The sequence below is a fragment of the Podarcis cretensis genome (assembly GCF_951804945.1).
Source record: "Podarcis cretensis genome assembly, chromosome: 15".
Lineage (NCBI taxonomy): Eukaryota > Metazoa > Chordata > Lepidosauria > Squamata > Lacertidae > Podarcis > Podarcis cretensis.
This window is the reverse complement of record NC_137185.1, coordinates 27,700,821-27,721,904: the sequence shown is the minus strand read 5'-3', so window position 1 is coordinate 27,721,904 and position 21,084 is coordinate 27,700,821. Positions and strand designations below refer to the sequence as shown.

Here is a 21,084-nt window from a genome sequence, read left to right as displayed (position 1 = left end):
TTAGAAAACAGGAGTGCCTGGCGTGCTCTGGTCCATGGGGTCACGAAGAGTCAGACACGACTAAACAACAACATGGGTTGTTAAGGCAACAAAGGAAGTGACTCTTTGTCAGTACTTAGAAAGACAAAGGCCAGAGTTGAGAGTAGATCTAGAGACTGTGATCTAGAGTATGATCTAGAGACTTGCATTTGGAAGCTAGAAGGAGGCAGAAGCCAGAGAGTCAGAGACATGCCTGATTTCTGCTGGAATTCAAGGCTATGGCCATGAGAGAAACAAGACCTTCTTGGGGTGTTAATGGTGTGAACCCCTCCATCGTAGGCTTGGGTTGTATATCTGTGTAAATAAACCATATATCCTAAAGGCACCACAGTCTCCACTGTCCCTCATTCTGAGGAAACATGCCCCTGGGCCCCCTGGAATTTTGCACTGCTTGGAGATTGTGGTGGCATGCAACAATATGTTGTATTTAATCAGAATGTTGTATAGTGCTATGGGGATCTTCTACATTTTAAAATGTTACGAACATCAGCAATAACAACTGTCATTCAGTAATAGAACCAGATGCAAATTCATAGTTTTGTTGAGTTGTAAGGGACCACAAGAATCATCTAGTCCAACTTCCTGCAGTGCAACAACATGGGGCTTGAACCCTGAGATTCAAGACTCTCGTGCTCTACCAACTGAGCTATTGCCTCTGATGCCTTGCAAATTTTGCATATTAGAACCAACTCATTCGGGATCTCTAAAACACCATTTCCTCTGCAGCGTACTGTAAGTTTTATCATCTCACAACTTTGGCACTCTCTTGGGCAGTCCTTGCTCAACTTCTGGGAAGGAATGCTGTGGCTTCTCAGTTTGTTTGGCAACACATTTTTATTGTTGCCCAGATGTAAGTTTTAAGGCTGATGATGGGAAACAAGATTTCAAGTGCACCTCTGTATGTGAAGTGTCATTTCTTCCCAAGCCATGCACTGCCACGTGCCTATAAAGTTAATCTCCTACACTTGATTTGGTCGCATTGATTGTATTCTTCACCTGCTGGTCAGTATTACAACACACACACGAGTTGCCATTTTGTGCACATAGCTGGGGAGGTCTAGCTGCAGAGACCAAAATACTGTTATAGGTGTGGTCAGACCAGCTTCTTTGTAAGACAATGGCTTTAGCTGGCCAGTTAAGTACTTCCATTCACATGCCCAAAGAGTACCCTGTTGCCATGGAGACAAAGGAATAAGCCTTTCCCCCATCTTTTTTTTTTAATAATATTTATTACTTTTCCAACAATTTAAACACTACAAAAAAAGAAAAAACAATACAATACAATACACAAACACTACATAACGCTAACACATTAAACTGACAAAACAAAACAAAAACAAAGAAGTGTGACTAGACCAAGGTCACCCAGCAGCTGCATGTGGAGGAGCGGAGACACGAACCCGGTTCACCAGATTACGAGTCTACCACTCTTAATCACTACACCAAACTGGGGTAGGAGAGGGGAGGTGAGAGGAGACTGAGGGAACACTACACAAGGAAGGGTGTTTTAACAACAACAATAACAACAACAACAACAACAACAACAACAACAATTTATCTATACCCCGCCCTCGAGGTCAGGGAGGCTAACACCAAATATATGATACAGTGGTACCTTGGGTTACATACGCTTCAGCTTACAGACTCCACTAACCCAGAAATATTACCTCGGGTTAAGAACTTTGCTTCAGGATGAGGACAGAAATTGTGCTCCGGCGGCACGGCAGCAGCTGGAGGCCCCATTAGCTAAAGTAGTGCTTCAGGTTAAGAACAGTTTCAGGTTAAGAACGGACCTCTGGAACGAATTAAGTACTTAAACCGAGGTACCACTGTACATTAAAAACACAAAATCTAACAACTGATTAAAGCATAGCTCAAAATCACAGTAAAATCAAAATATAATTAAGTGGCCAACCCATGAATCACAGCCATGAAAGTAGGAATATTAAATAGTTGCCAGGCCCAGTCACCCATGCTGGTCCCATGTGGGCCGATAGAAAGGGCCAAGGGGGCCACTTACATACAGGGTTTCATGGAAAGAAGGGGGTCAGAATGGGCCCAGAACTCCGTCTTGCAGGCCCTGCGGAAAGATGTCAAATCCCGCAAAGGTGAGAGGCTGCCAGATCTGCAGGCAAGGGGTGACATAACTGGGCTCCTGAGCCCCACAGGGGAGTTGCAGAAAGAATGTAGTTGGTTAAAAGACTCAAAAGGACTCAAAAGGTTGAAAACCTCTGTGCTAGAGTGTTAGGGCTGTGAGCCCTTCAATCCTAGGCTCAGGTTGTATATATGCATAACTAAAACCATACATCCTAAAGACACCAGTCTGCACTGCCCTTCATTCCAAGGAAACAAAACCCTTGGGCAGCCCTGGAAGTCCTTGAATCTCATCGCTTGGAGACTGAGGTGTGCACAACAATACTTTAAATCATCTCCTTTTGGTGTAGACATGGCTGAATAGGGCCCAACACTGGAGGGATTACATGTGACTACTGCTGCAGCTGGTGGGTAGGTAGCAGAGAGAGAGAGAGAGAGTGCAGAGATCTAGCACCGGCCTTTGTTTGCTTTGAGAGGGGCACACCGGTCCACTCTATGCATGCAGTTGTTGCTGCAGTTGGCACAAGTATGCTAACAAAGTTGGAATGGCTCTTTGAGCGCAAGTCACATCAGTTTAGTGGAACCACAAGAGTAGGGCAAAATCCATATCCTGGCAAAAGCTCTTTGCAGTAATTAATCAAAACGGGTTTCCCCCTTCCGGGATGGGAGAGCAGATGATTTAAAAGGTAGATGATTAAAAAGGAAGGCTGGGATTGTAAATTAATTAGTCTGATCGATATATCTGCTAAACTTTATGCCTGGTTCCATCTGGGAATACAAGAACCTGCTAAGCAGATGAAAACTCTGTTACAGTTGAAAAACAATCTGGTTCTGGAAAAAGTGACTTAACAATTGGCTACGTTTTGCTTTCTATAATCTGAACCAGAGAGGGGAAGAAACAAACACATTTCTTGCCAGTTTTACTTACGGGCAGAAGGGATGGTGGTTCAACAGCTCAGTTCAGCATGGATCACAGAGGACTTTGGTTCGCTCAGGGTTTACCTCTGCAGAACCTTCAGGCCCAAGGGCAGAATGTGAACCATATATTTCTAGCTGGCCCTCAGGAGCCTGCTCAGGGCACACAACACGCTTTCTGGCCTTTCTCCACACACACCCTTGAATGCTTGAGCCTGGCTCGAATATGCCCTTGAGTTTTGATAATGCTTTTTCAGTTGCCTGGATAGAGATGGGGCATGTGTTTACAGGAGAGGACCTCGGTATTTCAAATTTCAGCGGCACCCTGTGCACCCCCTTACCTTTTGTTCTGCTCAATGCTCTACGGCTACGTCTTAGTTGTGATGCCCTGCGGCACCCCCTAGGCTTGGCGCCCAGCGTGGTGGAACCATTCACCTTGGCCTAAAACTGCCTTTGGTGTGTAGAAACCTCAGACTTGGAACATAGCCCATGGTACAAATTCAGAAGTCACAGCTGTAGTCCAGCCTACTTTTTCGCCACTGGCCATGCCTGTGATAAGTTTCATGGAGATGTTGTGGAGTGTACGAGGCACTGGGTGACAGTGAGGAGTGGGATCAGAGAGCTGGGGAAAGGTCCTGTCAGGCTGTGGAGCTGGGAGTCTGTGATCCCAAGAGCAATCTGTTCCAGTGGAGAGCCCCTGGAACTTGGGAGATGGAGATCTGGATACCCAGTAAGGGCCGAGTGGGTTGTCAGGAGAATGGCCCACACTTGTGCCACCAGATACTCCAAGTGTAATATCTCCACCCACAGCTCCGTCTCAGCTGCTTCCCTCCCCACACCAGCAAAGAGCTAATCACTTCCAGGGAGGCATCTGGAGATAAGTCCAATGGTGAGCCAACTCCATCTTCAAGGACGTGGAAGCAATAGTGCAGGCAAAAACAAACCTTGCGCTCCCAACCTCTGTGGAGATTTTCTGCTTGGCTGCTTGCCCATTCCCAAGCTTTTGAACATCAATCTATGTGAAGGGCTGCAACATCTTAGCTAATGGCCAAATCTCTGCCATGCCTTACAAATTTTGTAACCTTCTGTCAAGTACAGGAGTTCCCCTCTCCCTTCTGGTAGCTCACTAATAAGAATTAACAAGCATTTGGTAGATTTAGAGTCCTTTCATTACTGTGATGGCCTGGGACTTGGGCCCGGACTTGGAACCAGAGGAGTCTGTCTGCACCGGATCCTTTGCCTCAGGTAGCATCTGAACCTAGTCTGGGGCCTGACTCTGAAGAGTCCCAGTCTGCACAGGTTCCCCTGCAACAAGGACCAGCTGGGCCGAGGCAGGGGCCTGAGCCTGCCCTGGCTCCAGATGTGGGGATTACCTCATTGCCCTTTGCTGGGCAACCATTTGCAGCTGCTCCACTACCAGCTGGGTCAGGAGAGGCTGAGGCGACCTCTGGGTCTAGTAACCCACCGACATCTCCCAATGCCAGAGACTAAGGTCTGAGAGGAGAGAGAGGAGAGACCAGAGTACTCGCCTTCGGGCGAGACAGGGAGATGAGTCACTGGGGGATCAGGACCGGCTGTTACCCCGACAAAGATAAAAGGCTGTTGGACCCACCCCAGGTTGTTTGCTAGAACCTGCCTGAGACCCGGTGCCTGACCTTGCCTGGTTTCCTGCCTCGTGTCCTGCCTTGGCCCTGTTGGACTGACTCTTCGTGGAACCCTTGGATTCGGGACTGGACCTGGACCGCGTTTCTTGGGTTATCCCCAGGCCCAGCACAATTACAGCATTATGTTACAAGCACAAACAGGCAACCCTCCACAAGGATATCAGTTGGTTACTCTGACTCCTCCCCACTTCCGCAGCAAGAAGCATGCCACTGGGAAGTCCCTACCCCCCGAGTTTCCTTTGTTCTCTGACACGCTCAGACCTCCAAGTTCAGGAGGAGGGAGGGGGTTCTCCCCCACTCTCGATTGATGTATCACCCAGCTGCTCCCTTTCTTGCAGTTGCTTAGCTACTATCTAATAGCTGGGTAGCTCCTCTCTCAACTGTGCAGCTTCTGTGTCTGGAAGCGGAAGCGGGAAGGGGCAAATATTTCCCCTCCTCTTCTGTTAGGAACTAATCTCCCTGTGATTGCATTCCCCAATCTTCTGATCCAGACCAGCCCGACACCTGCAGTCCCATGTTGAATTGTCATGCTGACTTCTTAAAGAAAACTTGAAAAACTCCAGCTGTGACAAAAGTTTGAGTTCCAAGTTGGATCGAGGGGGTGGAGGAGCCAGCTCAAAGCTCATTTCCCCCCTACCTGCTACTGGATTGTAGCCTCTGAAAGATTGTGTATGAGGGGATCAGGTGCTTAGAATGAAAATGTCCCCCTCCAGATAAACACCTGAAGGGTTTGTTCAACATTAAAAACCAACTGAAGATACACCTCTTCACCCCGGCTACTGACACCTAAGATATTTTTACAACATACCTCATTTCTGTAAGTTGTTTTTAATATTGTGTTTTAATTGTTGAAACCTGCCCTGGGAGCTGAGGGGGAAAGGTGGGTTTATCATCACGCTCATCATCTGACTAATCGTGTCCTTGTTGTCAGCAATGTTTGACAACTGAATTCTCATGGTCTTGAAATTATTATTTTTTGTTTTAAAAAATACAGCTTGCCTAAATGGTAAACATAACCATCGTAGGAAAATGCTCTCTTGTCTGGGCTTTGATTTTTTTTATTCATATATTTGGTCATATTACATATGATTGACAACGTTCAGAATTACAGAAAACATACTGTATACATTTGACAAAAGAAAAGAAGTGATTATATAGCATTCCTTACATGCCAGAATGAACCAATTCCATGTATTGTTTTTAATATTCTATTGGGAGCTGCCCAGAGTGGCTGAGGAAACTCAGCTAGATGGGCGGGGTATTATTATTATTAATAATAATAAATATTCCAGATAGTAATTCTGCAAGTACTGCAGTAGCTCATTATTATGCATATTGCTGCAGGTTATCAAAATAATGCCTACTGCCAAGAATTTCACATTAGAATTTGCAAAGCTGTGAACATAATGAAGAAGATCCACTCCCAACCAGCGTAGGATACTCAGCTGCTGCTTGAGGGTTTCATCCAGGGATCAGGGGGGCCACAGTGAGAACTGGATGCTGGACTAGATGGGCCACTGACCTGATCCTGCAGGGCTCTTCTTAAGTTCTTCAGCTGTAGTTTGGATGACAGTGTGATGAGAGGTAGGCCTATGTGGTAGCGGAATTCCCAAGGTTGTTTGTTTGTTTGTTTGTTTGTGTGTGTGTGTGTGTGTGTGTGTGTGAGAGAGAGAGAGAGAGAGAGAGAGAGAGAGAGACTCCGTATGCCTATTTTTCAGGGACATTCCTGGATTTACAGAAGCCGCCCTAGTTTCTGATTTGATACTGGAAAGTACAGCAGTATCTTGGTTTTCAAACATAATCCATTCCAGAAGAGCATTAGACTTCTGAAAAATTCGAAAACAAAGGTGCAAAGGGGGGGGGGGTCAGCAAATTCAGTGGAGAAAATTGAAAAAAAACCGCAGCGGAAGCTTCTGGGGCACATTTGAAAATGGAAGCATTTATATCCAGGTTTTCAGCGTTCAAAAACTGAAACGTTTGGCTTCCAAGATGTTCAAAAACCGAGGTACCACTGCACCACTTTTCCTTAGAACATCCTTATTTCCACTGGAAAAATGTTGGAGTGTGTATGTCTGTGTCTCTCTGTGTGTGTATATCTATATCTATATCTAATCTATATAGCTGCCCTCACTCACACTGACCTGCATGTGTGGGCTACGTCTAGACATTGATTAATACTTTCCTTTGGCCTCCTGTCATTTCCCAGAAGCACCTACACCTTGATACATTTCTGGGCAACTAGGAAATAGACAGATTTACAATCACTATGTATTGGTGAATAGCTATTTTTGGCCTCTTCAGACCATAAGATATCAAAGCCTGCCTCTGTCACTGCTCTGTCTACAGTTTCCTTCTCAAGGTAAAGGCAGAAAAATGGGTGCTGGCCAACCATGTAGAAGCTTGCTCCGAGAGCTACCAGGAACACAAGGTGCCCCCCGGGCTTTACAAGGGAGCCAATGTTCTTCAAGGCGGCACGGTAGGCAGTCACATCTTTGCAGGCACAGTCCAGGCAAAATGTGGAAGTCACACAGCTAGCTTGGGCCACCACCAGCGGAGCCAAAGGGTTGACTTGGGTCACATCACATTTCAGCACTCGCCGGATGGTGCTTCGAACCTTCTCTCCCTTTTCTACCCATTTCTCCCTGGGGAAGAGCAAAGGTGGGAAAGAGCAGGAAACAGTCAGCATGCAAACCTCCTTTTCTGGCAAGCCAGCAACCTCGTCCCCCTGCAGGAGCATGTGAAATAAAGCAATTTCTTTATTAAAATATTCAGCTACCGCTTCCCCAGTTGCAGTAAGTGGATTACAGAGCTGGAAGGGGTGTGAAAAGTGCTTTGCTTCTGGTGGCGGAGGGCACATGCCTTAATTTTTTTGCACTGGTCAAATTGGCTTGGCAGGCTTTTGCAGAAGTATGAAACCTGCCAGCCTTGTTTAGAGGTGAAATGAGGATGGGTGTGTCCAGGCCAGCTGCCACATTCTGGTCCCATCCTAGGTCGTGGCCATATTTCTGTTATAAGGAATATGCATTCTAAAAACAGCGGCAGAAGGTTCTTGCAGCACCTTTAACACAATCCTAATCAGGCCTACTCTGAAATAAATCCTATTGAATTTAGCAGCGCTTACTGCTAGGTTGGGGACGCAGGTGGCGCTGTGGGTTAAAGCCTCAGCGCCTAGGACTTGCCGATCGAAAGGTCGGCGGTTCGAATCCCTGTGGCGGGGTGCGCTCCCGCTGCTCGGTCCCAGCGCCTGCCAACCTAGCAGTTCGAAAGCACCTCCGGGTGCAAGTAGATAAATAGGGACCGCTTACCAGCGGGAAGGTAAACGGCGTTTCCGTGTGTGGCTCTGGCTCGCCAGAGCAGCGATGTCACGCTGGCCACGTGACCCGGAAGTGTCTCCGGACAGCGCTGGCCCCTGGCCTCTTAAGTGAGATGGGCGCACAACCTCAGAGTCTGTCAAGACTGGCCCGTACGGGCAGGGGTACCTTTACCTTTACTGCTAGGTTATTGTTGCCACCTAAGAAAGTAAGTCCAGTTCATCAGATGCATGGAGATTAAGTGTTTGTTAGGACAAGCTATTTAAAGCAATTCACAAATACCTCCCTTTCTGTAGTATTCCCAAGTGTAGGTCCCTGAATGGTCACTCTGATCAGAAACCAGAATGTTGTGTTGTGCCCCTCTATAAATGTTGTTACTGGGTATAAATTTGTGGGGAAAGGATGGCTGCAATATCCAAATCTATCAAGGATGCTGCAAAAGAGAGTTCCCAGCATTGGCAAGAGGTTGCACTAGATTGAAGTACTTTCAAACTGTAGGGTTCCATGAGTTTATTAATGAATGGAAGTTAAAAGCCCAGTACCTGTCTCCCTCCAGCTCACACACATATTTCAGAGCGTGGCTCCAATCAAAAGCCTCTGGGTCCTTCTTCAACCACCTCTTAATCTCCTCCCTGTTCTGGTCAGTGTAATCTGTGGCAATGATCTCTCGGAAGGACCCGCAGGAAGAGAGAAATTGGTGGATAGTGGGTCCGCTTCCAATATCAATCAGAGTGTCTCCTTTAACGCCATCTGCATTTGAAAATGATAATGAGGTTGCTACTACTTACACACACACACACACACACACACACAAAACAATTCCTCATCTTGGCCACATTTTGTCTGCCCTCATTGGGATGATGATGGCATCTTTTGCACAAGGTGACAAATTGAAGTGGCGGTAGACTTATTTGCTCATGGGTCTGAATCATAAGACGCATGCTCTTTAATGATGCAAAGTTCCTGGATAATAATAAAAAAAGCTTGGTATGCCTATATGTCCAACTGCATGCACTCAAATACCCTCTTCCTCCTCATTAACAATATTAATTAATTTATATAGCACCACCACTGTGCATGGGGCATGATAGAATGCAACAGGGAGCTTACAGGGTCAAGAGAGACAATGTATACCATTCCCATCAAGGCAGCTGACTGACTCAGAGGCACTAGCGGAGAAAGAGGAGTGCGGGGGGAGCGCACCGCCCCCGGCAGCGCGATCCCAGTGGGATGACCTCGCCGGCTGCCCCCCGCGCCAGTGCTGGGTGCCCCGCCCCCGGGACTTGCACTAGCCCTACCTGCTCTCTGCCCAACCCAGTTCTGGAGCATGAAACTCTGCCACTGCTCAGAGGCCATTGCCCTTCAAAGATATGCAGGGTTCAACAGGTACTTATCCCACCCAACAGTTATGCTGCTCTGATTCCAGTTTGCTTGCTGTACACTTATTCATACAAAACATGAATTTGGAAGCATTCTTTCCATCATGAACAACAAATTGACAAAGTTCAGCCAGCCCACCAGTGCCAGAAAGCAGTCTATGGGGTACTCACCCACGGTGAAAGTTTTGTGGAATTTTTGCAGATAAAATGTTAGGGCATCATTTTCTTGGGTGCCATCTTCCTTGCCGAAGGAATAGTACCTTTTTAAATAATCTTTTGGAGCAAAATGCTTCCCGTAAACATCTTTCCCAGTGAAGTCCCCCTTCATCCTTCCTCCAAGTCTGCAATACACACAAATGACCTCTGTTCCTTTCCATTCTCATTGATCCAACCTCCCACCCCACCCCAAAACATATCCCTGCCTATTCCTGGAATGAAATCTCTGTCTAGTTGTGGACGTCATCTGGGGAACATTTGGAATTATTAACTAGTGCTGCTACTAGTCAATACTAGTGCTGCTACTAGTCGATAATGAGCGCGATGCCTGCTGTCCGCTGCACCTGCTGGCAAGCCATGGTGGTGAGATGTAAAACCAGTACGTACCTAATGAGGCCATAGGTGTGCCTGAGGACCACCGAGGAATGACCGCCGCCATGCAGCCAGATCCAGGATGGCCGCCGCCATGTGGCCACCAGCGCAATGGCTGCCGCCATGCGGTCGCCATTGAATGGCTGCAGACATGGGGCCACCCCCAAGCAAGCCCTGCACGCCCCCAACAGGGACCAGTCCTACAGTGGCTTGGCAGGGCCCCGTGATGCGGCGCCACCCCCCCACCCCCCGCTACACAGTTTAAGGGGGTGTAAGCAGGGGCCCACACTGTCCCCTGGGGGCGACTCAGGGGGGGGTATGCCCGCCGGCTGCAGAGGTCCCCCCCCCCCGCTGCCCAGGGGAGGCTCCGGGGCCGCCCAAGGCCCAATTAGGCCGCGGAGCCTCCCAAGGCCCAGCCAGGCCTCGCTGAGGCCTAGCTAAGCCTCTGGAGCCGGGGGGAGGCCACACGGCGCGGCCCGCGGCCCCCCCGGCGATCGCGGGGGGCGGCAGCGAGGCCCCCCCGCCGCCCAGAGGAGGCCCCGGGGCCGCCCAAGGCCCAATTAGGCCGCGGAGCCTCCCAAGGCCCAGCCAGGCCTCGCTGAGGCCTAGCTAAGCCTCTGGAGCCGGGGGGAGGCCACACGGCGCGGCCCGCGGCCCCCCCGGCGATCGCGGGGGCGGCAGCGAGGCCCCCCCGCCGCCCAGAGGAGGCCCCGGGGCCGCCCAAGGCCCAATTAGGCCGCGGAGCCTCCCAAGGCCCAGCCAGGCCTCGCTGAGGCCTAGCTAAGCCTCTGGAGCCGGGGGGAGGCCACACGGCGCGGCCCGCGGCCCCCCCGGCGATCGCGGGGGCGGCAGCGAGGCCCCCCCGCCGCCCAGAGGAGGCCCCGGGGCCGCCCAAGGCCCAATTAGGCCGCGGAGCCTCCCGAGGCCCAGCTAGGCCTCCCTGAGGCCTAGCTAGGCCTCCGGAGCCGGGGGAGGCCGCACGGCGCGGCCCGCGGCCCCCCCGGCGATCGCGGGGGCGGCAGGGAGGCCCCCGCCGCCCAGGGGAGGCTCCAGGGCCGCAGGAGGCCCGATTAGGCCGGCGGAGGCCCCCCCCCAGGCCTAGTAAGGCCTCCCAACGCGGCGGGCCTCCCTGCGGCCTAAAAAAGGCCGCCTGGAGGCCACCAAGGCCCTGGGGGGTGACTGGGGACCCCCTCCGCCACCACCCACCGCACCCCAGGGGCGCCAGGCCTGGCGAGGAAAGGGGAAGGGGCCGTGTGGCGTTGCCTCCCCCCCCCCGCGGCCCACACGCCCCCGCAGGCATGGGGGGGGGCAGCCAGAGCACCCAGCACCCCGGAGCATCAGGGCCCGCCTAGGGAAAAGGATCCCCTTTTAAAAAGGGTATCCTGAAATCCATTCCCCCCCCCCCTAGCCTTGGGAACCCTATCGCGGGGGGGGGGGGGGGGGAAAGGCCCCAGGCTTACCTTTTGGAGCGAGGAAGTCCAGCAACGTCCTTCCTGGAGAAGCTCTGGAGCCAAGTGAGAATTACCAGGTAAGATCCACCCTCTATTGTGTGGGCAAGTAATCCTTCCCTCTACCTGGCCTGGTTTCCCTGGCAACGCTTCCCCCAGGTGGGATTAGACAACTCACTGGGGTAGGCGGGGACCTCCAGGTATCCCACCTGAGGGAAGGCAAAGCCTATGCTGATGGGGCCACTCCAGATCCAGGGCTGCAGGCGTCCACTCAAAGGGCGCCCCCCGTTTTAAGCGGGGAGCGGTCATTATTAACTAGTGCTGCTACTGCTAGGATAAACCTTTTGCAGGATGGGTAGGTTTGGTTTGTCCAATATTATCTCAATAGATAATGCTTAGGAAATCTCTTTTAAATCAGAACCAGTGAAGGCGGTGAAGTGTCTGGAGGCGGTTGGAGGATGGATGGCGGCTAACAGATTGAGGTTGAATCCTGACAAGACAGAAGTACTGTTTTGGGGGGACAGGAGGTGGGCAGGTGTGGAGGGTTCCCTGGTCCTGAATAGGGTAACTGTGCCCCTGAAGGACCAGGTGCGCAGCCTGGGAGTCATTTTGGACTCACAGCTGTCCATGGAGGCACAGGTCAAATCTGTATCCAGGGGAGCTGTTTACCAGCTCCATCTGGTACGTAGGCTGAGACCCTATCTGCCTGCGGACTGTCTCGCCAGAGTGGTGCATGCTCTGGTTATCTCTCGCTTGGACTACTGCAATGCGCTCTACGTGGGGCTACCTTTGAAGGTGACCCGGAAACTACAACTAATCCAGAATGCGGCAGCTAGACTGGTGACTGGGGGCGGCCGCCGAGACCATATAACACCGGTCTTGAAAGACCTACATTGGCTCCCAGTACGTTTCCGAGCACAATTCAAAGTGTTGGTGCTGACCTTTAAAGCCCTAAATGGCCTCGGTCCAGTATATCTGAAGGAGTGTCTCCTCCCCCATCGTTCTGCCCGGACACTGAGGTTCAGTGCCGAGGGCCTTCTGGCGGTTCCCTCACTGCGAGAGGCCAAGTTACAGGGAACCAGGCAGAGGGCCTTCTCGGTAGTGGCGCCCGCCCTGTGGAATGCCCTTCCAGCAGATGTCAAAGCGATAAACAACTACCTGACATTCAAAAGACATCTGAAGGCAGCCCTGTTCAGGGAAGTTTTTAATATGTGACATTTTAGTGTATTTTTCATCTTTGTTGGAAGCCACCCAGAGTGGCTGGGGAAACCCAGCCAGATGGACGGGGTACAAATAATAAATTATTATTATTATTATTATTATTATTATTATTATTATAATTTGCAAAAGTTGTTTACTTCTAAAGGAGAAACCTCACTTTCTTACAACTTAACTCTTATTTATTTATCCCCTATAAAAACAGATCATTTGTATTCAAATAATAAATTAATCAATTCATCAGTATATTATTATCAGTTCAGCAATTCATTAATTCATCAATTATTCTGGCCTTCATCAGTTGTATCTATCAGTTCATCCATAAAATAGATAGTATCAAATAGGAAATACTGCAGGGATAAGCCGTTTGCAGGATGCGTAGGTTTGGTTTGTCAAATATTATCTCAATAGCTAATGCTTAAGGAACTGGGTGCCTCTCAAATATCCACATAATGTAGTTGCCAACTTTTCAGCTGCCTCTACTCCCCTCTCTTTAACAGCAGCCCAGCCCAAAGATGTCAATGAAAAAGGAACTGCCTCTAGTGATATTCCAGCTGCTGAAGAAGCTTAGCTATTTCGTTTCTGTTTAGGGGAATGCTCTTAAACAGGGGTCAGCAAACTTTTTCAGCAGGGGGCCGGTCCACTGTCCCTCAGACCTTGTGGGGGGCAGGACTATATTTTGAAGAAGAAGAAAAAATAACGAATTCCTATGCCCCACAAATAACCCAGAGATGCATTTTAAATAAAAGCACACATTCTACTCCTGTAAAAACACCAGGCAGGCCCCACAAATATCCCAGAGATGCATTTTAAATAAAAGGACACATTCTACTCATGTAAAAACACGCTGATTCCCAGACTGTCTGTGGGCCGGATTGAGAAGGCGATTGGGTCAGATTCAGCCCCCTCGCCTTAGGTTGCCTACGCATGCTCTTAAAGGTACAGAAGCAACACAAGAGTTTGGGGAGGTGCCTCCTCTGTCAGAATATGGCAGTTCCATTCTTCTCGCCTCCTCTTTTTAAAAAATAGGATATAGGGGTGGGGAAGTGTTTTGTATAATAGAAAAGTCTTGGGCCTCTGCATCTGCCAAGTTTTCTCAAACAGTTACACAACCAAGAACTGGGGAGGAACAGAGAGAAGCAGGGAGACAGAGTCCATTTCCACCTGGGAACTAACATTATATCTCTGTTGAACATGCAGGCTGACATTCAGTTTGCTGGTATGCACACCTGCTGTCCATCAGTTGTGAAAGTGGACTCAGGGTACCTCCTGCAAGGGCCAAATTAAATGTGATGCTGAAACACCAGTCTTTGTATTTATTATGCAAATCTTTACAAAAAACGCAAATAGCATCAGCTGGGAGACGTGATATTTATTGGGATTGTGGCAGGCATGGGGGGGGGGGGATTGACCCATTCCTCCTGTACTATCACCCTCAGGAAAATCCCATCCATTTTGCAAAAGAGGGGTATCTCCCATTGGCACCAATGTGGTATATTCCTCAAAAGAAATGCAAGCTCCAGTAAAAAAGGGGGGGTGCCTCAAAACCACCCCCTTGCATTAGTGCTGTCAAATTCCCAGTTCTGAATGTTTTCTTCCACTCTGTAAGGGACCCCTGACCATTAGGTCCAGTCGTGACCGACTCTGGGGTTGCAGCGCTCATCTCGCTTTATTGGCCGAGGGAGCCGACGTTTGTCCTCAGACAGCTTCCGGGTCATGTGGCCAGCATGACTAAGTCTCTTCTGGCGAACCAGAGCAGCGCACGGAAATGCCGTTTACCTTCCCGTCGGAGTGGTACCTATTTATCTACTTGCACTTTGACGTGCTTTTGAACTGCTAGGTTGGCAGGAGCAGGGACCGAGCAACGGGAGCTCACCCGGTTGCGGGGATTCGAACCACCGACCTTCTGATCAGCAAGTCCTAGGCTCTGTGGTTTAACCCACAGCGCCATGCAATGTGACTCGTCTAAGCATGTATGCACACACAAGGAAAATGCATGGGTGTGCCGTAGTGCTTTGTGCGCAAATTATAATCACATACCACTGGGCAGTTCTGTGTTTTCCCCTTTACAAGTCCTGGCATGGTTCATGGAAGCTTTGCGAAATCTCTGCCCAGAAGGAGCCTCTCGTAAGGGCTCATAGCCAAAAAATGAAGGGAAGCTCTTGCACAATCGAACATTTAACTTTAGCCTTCGGACTAGGTCTTGAACTTCTGTTCCGAAATTCCTGTGTGATTTGAACTGTGGATTCAGGCATGCAGATGTGCCAGACAATTTGAAATTGAACAAAGCTGGCATTCAAAAGCACACCAAAGCTCTTGGAAACTAGAGTGGGAAACGAAGATGTCAAAAGGGCATAGATACATGTTTAGGGTTCCCAGATCTCTAACTGGAGACTGGAGATGCACCCTTCCTAACAACAGCTACATATGAAGAGGCTTCTAGGTGGTGTCACGTATCTCTAGGGTTAGTATTTTTTATTTCCTGTATTTTAATGCCAGAGAAATCTCCACATGGTTTACAAAAATATAACATTTAAAAAATATTCCAAACAATAAAGCTTGAAAAAACCGCTATGATGCTGTGAATTTCAAAGCATGAACACGGGTGCAGCAAAGAATAGGGTGTTGCCAGAATGCCTTGGGCTAATGTACCAAAGCATTCTCTCGGTAAAAGTCAACAGGAGAACCTCAGCGAGAGTCTTGGCTCAATTCCAGGTGGGCAGGACACTGGCTGACTTCCCCCTTCCCTCCTGATGGAAGGGCCTGGCTGGGAGAAGCTACACCAGGACCCTTTGAAGGCTCAGAGGAATGGCAGGGCCTTGGAGGAGAAAGGGCACATGGCTCCACAGGAAACCTGCTGCTCTTCCTCTTCCACAGCCCCCTCCATGGGCTCACTCTCATCAGCATGGAGCCCCAGGGAAGGTTGCCAAGGCAAATGGCTTGGTTTTGTCTCTGCTGACTGACTGGCAGCTGCTCCCCCTGAGATTCAGGGAGTTTCCAGTCCTACCTGGAGTTGCCATTGGGGATCGAACCCACGGCCTTCTGCATGCACAGAAGTCTGCTGTTTCAACATCACATTTAATTTGGCCCTTGCAGGAGGTATCTTGTTAATAATTCCAAATGTTCCCCAGATGAAGTCCACAACTGGACAGAGATTTCATTCCAGGAATAGGCAGGGATATGTTTTGGGGTGGGGTGGGAGGTTGGATCAATGAGAATGGAAAGGAACAAAGGTCATTTGTGTGTATTGCAGACTTGGAGGAAGGATGGAGGGGGACTTCACTGGGAAAGATGCTTACGGGAAGCATTTTGCTCCAAAAGATTATTTAAAAATGTACTATTCCTTCAGCAAGGAAGACGGCTCTCAAGAAGATGCTCTCCTAAATTTTTATCTGCAAAAATTCCACAAAACTTTCACCGTGGGTGAGTACCCCATAGACTGCTTTCTGGCACTGGTGGGCTGGCTGAGCTTTGTCAATTTGTCATTCATGATGGAGAGAATGCTTCCAAATTAATATTCTTTTTTTTACAAGCGTGTCCACCTTTTGCAAAATTTGCAGAGGTCATCCCTTTCCCACAAGAATCATGGTGGGAGGCAGAAGTGGGATCAACCACCCTTTATCCCTGGAGCATTTGTTGTTGGGGCCAAGGACAGTGAGCCAGTGGGTCACTTCTCAGACCAATTAGTTATTTCAGTGGGCAAGTGGCCAAGAGGACTCACTGCCCCTTTGCTAGGTCCCCAAGCCGCTATTCAGCCGGGTCAAGAATTTTGTTTTGATCCAAACAATCACTTCCTTAATCAAATTTTCCACAGCCAGCTGGAATAGTTCAGTTCATAGAGTGGCTGCATGTCCAGCTTTGCAAAGGACAGCCCTCACATGATGGAGTGCCAGAGGAACGATCCTCTCTCTGGACATCCTCTGTCCCGTTCAGTTTTTCCTTAAAGATGCAAAACCCTAAGAAAAGCAAGCAGGAGGATTGCCTTGAAATTGCCCTCCAGTGCTGAGCTTCTAGACAGCAGACTGAGCTAGTCATCTGGCCACAGCAGTCCCACTGCGGTGAAATGGACTGCGATTCTGTTCAAATTATAGTATAATGATTTCAAAAAATAAGAGATGAGGAAGAAAAGCATGTAGCATTTTTTTTAAAAAAAACCAGCTTAATCTAAGCATGCATAAAAATCCATGTGTTGGTAAAGATGCATTCTATTTGGGGAAATTGCTTGGAAAACATGCATGAAATAGATGCACCTTGCTCAACCTTCTGCATGAGAAGCTGCTCTAAAAAATCCCAATTGTTCTTTTGCGTCTGATCACTGTTGGCCATTGCTGGGCAACCTGTAACCTCCATGGTTGTGCACCCCTCTCAGCCAGCATGGCCAATAGGCAGGGGCGATGGAAATTGCCAGCCAGTAACATCTGGAAGGCAAAGGTTTCTCCTTCCAGGGAAAACTGTATTGGCCACTGACCCTAAAAGGTGTGACATTAGATGTTTTGCATGAATAAGTGTATGGCAAAAAAGGTCATATCAGAGCAGTCATTCCAGCTTGCAGTAGGATATTCCGTAGCACTGGAAAAACTACAATTGTCTTCCTGCCCACAGCATAACTGTTGGGTGGGAGGAGTACCCTTTTGGAGTATACATTGTCTCCTTTGAGCCTGTAATCTCCCTGTTGCATTCTATAATGCCCCATGCACAGTGGTGGTTAAATATATTAATTAATATTGTTAATGAGGAGGAAGAGGATATTTTAGTGCATACAGTTGGACATATAGGCATACCAAGCTTGTGTTATTATCTAGGAACTTTGCATCATAGAAGAGCATGCATCTTATGATTCAGACCCCATGAGCAAATAAGTCTACTGACACTTCAATTTGTCACCCTGTGCAAAAGATGCCATCATCATCCCAGTGAGGGCAGACAAAATGTGGCCAAGATGAGGAACCGTGCGGGTGTGTGGGTGTGTGTGTAACCGTAACCTCATTATCATTTTCAAATGCAGATGGCGTTAAAGGAGACACTCTGATTGATATTGGAAGCGGACCCACTATCTACCAATTTCTCTCTTCCTGCGGGTCCTTCCGAGAGATCATTGCCACAGATTACACTGACCAGAACAGGGAGGAGATTAAGAGGTGGTTGAAGAAGGACCCAGAGGCTTTTGATTGGAGCCACGCTCTGAAATATGTGTGTGAGCTGGAGGGAGACAGGTACTGGGCTTTTAACTTCCATTCATTAATAAACTCATGGAACCCTAAGTACTTCAATCTAGTGCAACCTCTTGCCAATGCTGGGAACTCTCTTTTGCAGCATCCTTGATAGATTTGGACATTTAAGCTATAGTTTCTCCACAAGTTTATACTAAGTAATGACATTTATAGAGGGGCACAACACAACATTCTGGTTTCTGATCAGAGTGACCATTCAGGGACCTACACTTGGGAATACTACAGACAGGGAGGTATTTGTGAATTGCTTTAAATAGCTTGTCCTAACAAACACATAATCTCCATGCATCTGATGAACTGGACTTACTTTCTTAGGTGGCAACAATAACCTAGCAGTAAGCGCTGCTAAATTCAATAGGATTTACTTCAGAGTAGGCCTAATTAGGATTGTGTTAAAGGTGCTGCAAGAACCTTCTGCCACTGTTTTTAGAATGCATATTCCTTATAACAGAAATATGGCCACGACCTAGGATGGGACCAGAATGTGGCAGCTGGCCTGGACACACCCATCCCCACTTCACCTCTAAACAAGGCTGGCAGGTTTCATACTTCTGCAAAAGCCTGCCAGGCCAATTTGACCAGTGCAACAAAATTAAGGCACATGCTGTCCACCACCAGCAGCAAAGCACTTTTCACACCCCTTCCAGCTCTGTAATCCACTTTCAGCAACTGGGGAAGCGGTAGCTGAATATTTTAATAAACAGGTTGCTTTATTTCACATGCTCCTGCAGGGGGACGAGGTTGCTGGCTTGCCAGAAAAGGAGGTTTGCATGCTCACTGTTTCCTGCTCTTTCCCACCTTTGCTCTTCCCCAGGGAGAAATGGGTAGAAAAGGGAGAGAAGGTACGAAGCACCATCCGGCGAGTGCTGAAATGTGACGTGACCCAAGTCAACCCTTTGGCTCCACTGGTGGTGGCCCAAGCTAGCTGTGTGACTTCTGCACTTTGCCTGGAGGCTGCGTGCAAAGACCTCACTGCCTACCGTGCCGCCTTGAGGAACATTGGCTCCCTTGTAAAGCCCAGGGGGCACCTTGTGCTCCTGGTAGCTCTCAGAGGAAACTTCTACATGGCTGGCGAGCAAATGTTCTTCTGCCTTTACCTTGAGAAGGAAACTGTAGACAGTGCAGTGACAGAGGCAGGCTTTGATATCTTATGGTCTGAAGAGGCCAAAAATAGCTATTCACCAACATTTAGTGATTGTAAGAATGTCTATTTCCTAGTTGCCCAGAAACGTATCAAGGTGTAGGTGCTTCTGGGAAATGACAGGAGGCCAAAGGAAAGTATTAATCAATGTCCAGACGTAGCCAACACATGCAGGTCAGTGTGAGTGAGGGCAGCTCTATATCTGTATCTATATCTATATCTATATCTATATCTATATCTATATCTATATCTATATCTATATCTATACACACAAACACGTGTCAAACCCTTCAATATTTTTCCAGTGAAAATAAGGATGTTCTAAGGAAAAGCAGTACAGTGGTACCTTGGTTTTCGAACATCTTGGAAGCCGAATGTTTTGGTTTTCGAATGTCAAAAATCTGGAAGTAAATGCTTCCATTTTTGAATGCACCTCAGAAGTCAAACGGCTTCCATTGAGTTTTTTCCCCCTTCATTTTTCTCTATTGAATTTGCAGACCTCCCTTTGCGCCTCGGTTTTCAAATGTTCAGAAGTCAAAAGGTCTTCCGGAATGGATTACGTTCGAAAACCAAGGTATCGCTGTACTTTGCAAGATCAAATCAGAAACTAGGGCGGCTTCCCTAAATCCAGGACTGTCCCTGGGAAATAGGGTTACCAACTCTCTCTCTCTCTCTCTCTCTCTCTCTCTCTCTCTCTCTCTCTCACACACACACACACACACACATAACCTTGGGAATTCTACTACCTGATCACCACATAGGCCTGCATCGCATGATACAGTCATCCAAACTACAGCTGAAGAACATAAGAAGAGCCCTGCAGGATCAGGCCAATGGCCCATCTAGTCCAGCATCCTCTTCTCACTGTCCCCCCCCCCCCCCGATCCCTGGGGGAAACCCTCAAGCAGCAGCTGAGTATCCTATGCTGGTTGGGAGTGGATCTTCTTCATTATGTTCACAGCTTTGCAATTTCTAATGTGAAATTCTTGGCAGTAGGCATAAGTTTGATATCCTGCAGCAATACACATAATAATGAGTCAGTGCATTACCTGCAGAATTATAATCTGGAATATACATGGCATTGGTTCATTCTGCCATGTAACGCTATAATCACTTCTTTCCTTTTGGCTAATGTATACAGTACGTTTTCTGTAATTCTGAACATTGTCAACCATATGCAATGTGACCCAATATATGAATAAAAAATCTGAAACCAGACAAGAGAGCATTTTCAGATGATGGCAGTGTTTACCATTTAGGCAAGCTGTTTGCATTTTTTAAAACAAAAAATAATTTAAAGACCATGAGAATTCAGTTGTCAAGCATTGCTGACAACAAGGACATGATTAGTCAGATGATAAGGGTAAGGATGAACCCACCTTTCCCCCTCAGCTCCCAGGGCAGTTACAACAATTAAAACACAATATTAAAAACAACTTACAGAAATGAGGTGGGTCATAAAAAATATCTCAGGTGTTAGATGCCAAAGTTTTTAGGGAAAATAGAGAGGCATAAGCCACAAAGCCACTATGTTCCTAGTACTCCAGGAGGGAAATATGACCAAAATTGCTCAAATCTGCTTTTCACACCATTGGCATATTAGAACACCATCCCTGAAATCAATAGAGGTTAATGAGAATAATGCCAGATGAAAGGATTCTGCTTAAACCTTGTCTATTCTATTTGTGTTACATGCAACAAGCAAAAGGTAACAGCTGAAAATTGCCTGTTGAGTAATCTGCAACAGAACCTTTGCAGGGAGTCACTGCTGATGTGTATAAAAACCACCAGGTCTAGTTTACGACAGCTTCTGCCATTGCAGAGAAGCTTTGCCTTATTTTGACATTGCTAGAAATATTATTTCCAGGCCACTCTTGACATCACCTTATTTGACCCAAACAGACACACACACACACACACACACACACACAGAGAGAGAGAGAGAGAGAGAGAGAGAGAGAGCGCCAGCGAGAGAGAGCTAAGAGTTCAATCTGGGACAATATAAAACTGCCTTCCATTCAATATCAATTAACACCTCATTTATTCCAGTGGTTTC

At 48.1% G+C, this 21,084-nt stretch overlaps 2 protein-coding genes and 1 long non-coding RNA gene across 3 annotated transcripts; 2 read left to right on the top strand and 1 right to left on the bottom strand.

Moving 5' to 3' along the window:
- Positions 1-6,331: 6,331 nt before the first annotated feature.
- Positions 6,332-9,779, bottom strand: LOC307203755 (indolethylamine N-methyltransferase-like). The gene is made up of 3 exons (XM_079954852.1): positions 9,574-9,779; positions 8,566-8,773; positions 6,332-7,354 (listed from the first exon to the last, which is right to left on the bottom strand). Exons 1-3 carry the CDS (start codon positions 9,728-9,730, stop codon positions 6,925-6,927), a joined length of 795 nt encoding a protein of 264 aa, XP_079810978.1. The 5' UTR covers positions 9,731-9,779; the 3' UTR covers positions 6,332-6,924.
- Positions 6,683-20,249, top strand: LOC307203783. The gene is made up of 2 exons (XR_013833341.1): positions 6,683-6,798; positions 19,223-20,249. It is a non-coding gene; the product is annotated as an uncharacterized lncRNA (long non-coding RNA).
- On the top strand, positions 15,879-19,207 carry NNMT (nicotinamide N-methyltransferase). The gene is made up of 3 exons (XM_079954851.1): positions 15,879-16,079; positions 17,662-17,869; positions 18,702-19,207. The coding sequence occupies exons 1-3, from the start codon at positions 15,923-15,925 to the stop codon at positions 19,129-19,131; spliced, it is 795 nt and encodes a 264-aa protein (XP_079810977.1). The 5' UTR covers positions 15,879-15,922; the 3' UTR covers positions 19,132-19,207.
- Positions 20,250-21,084: the final 835 nt, after the last annotated feature.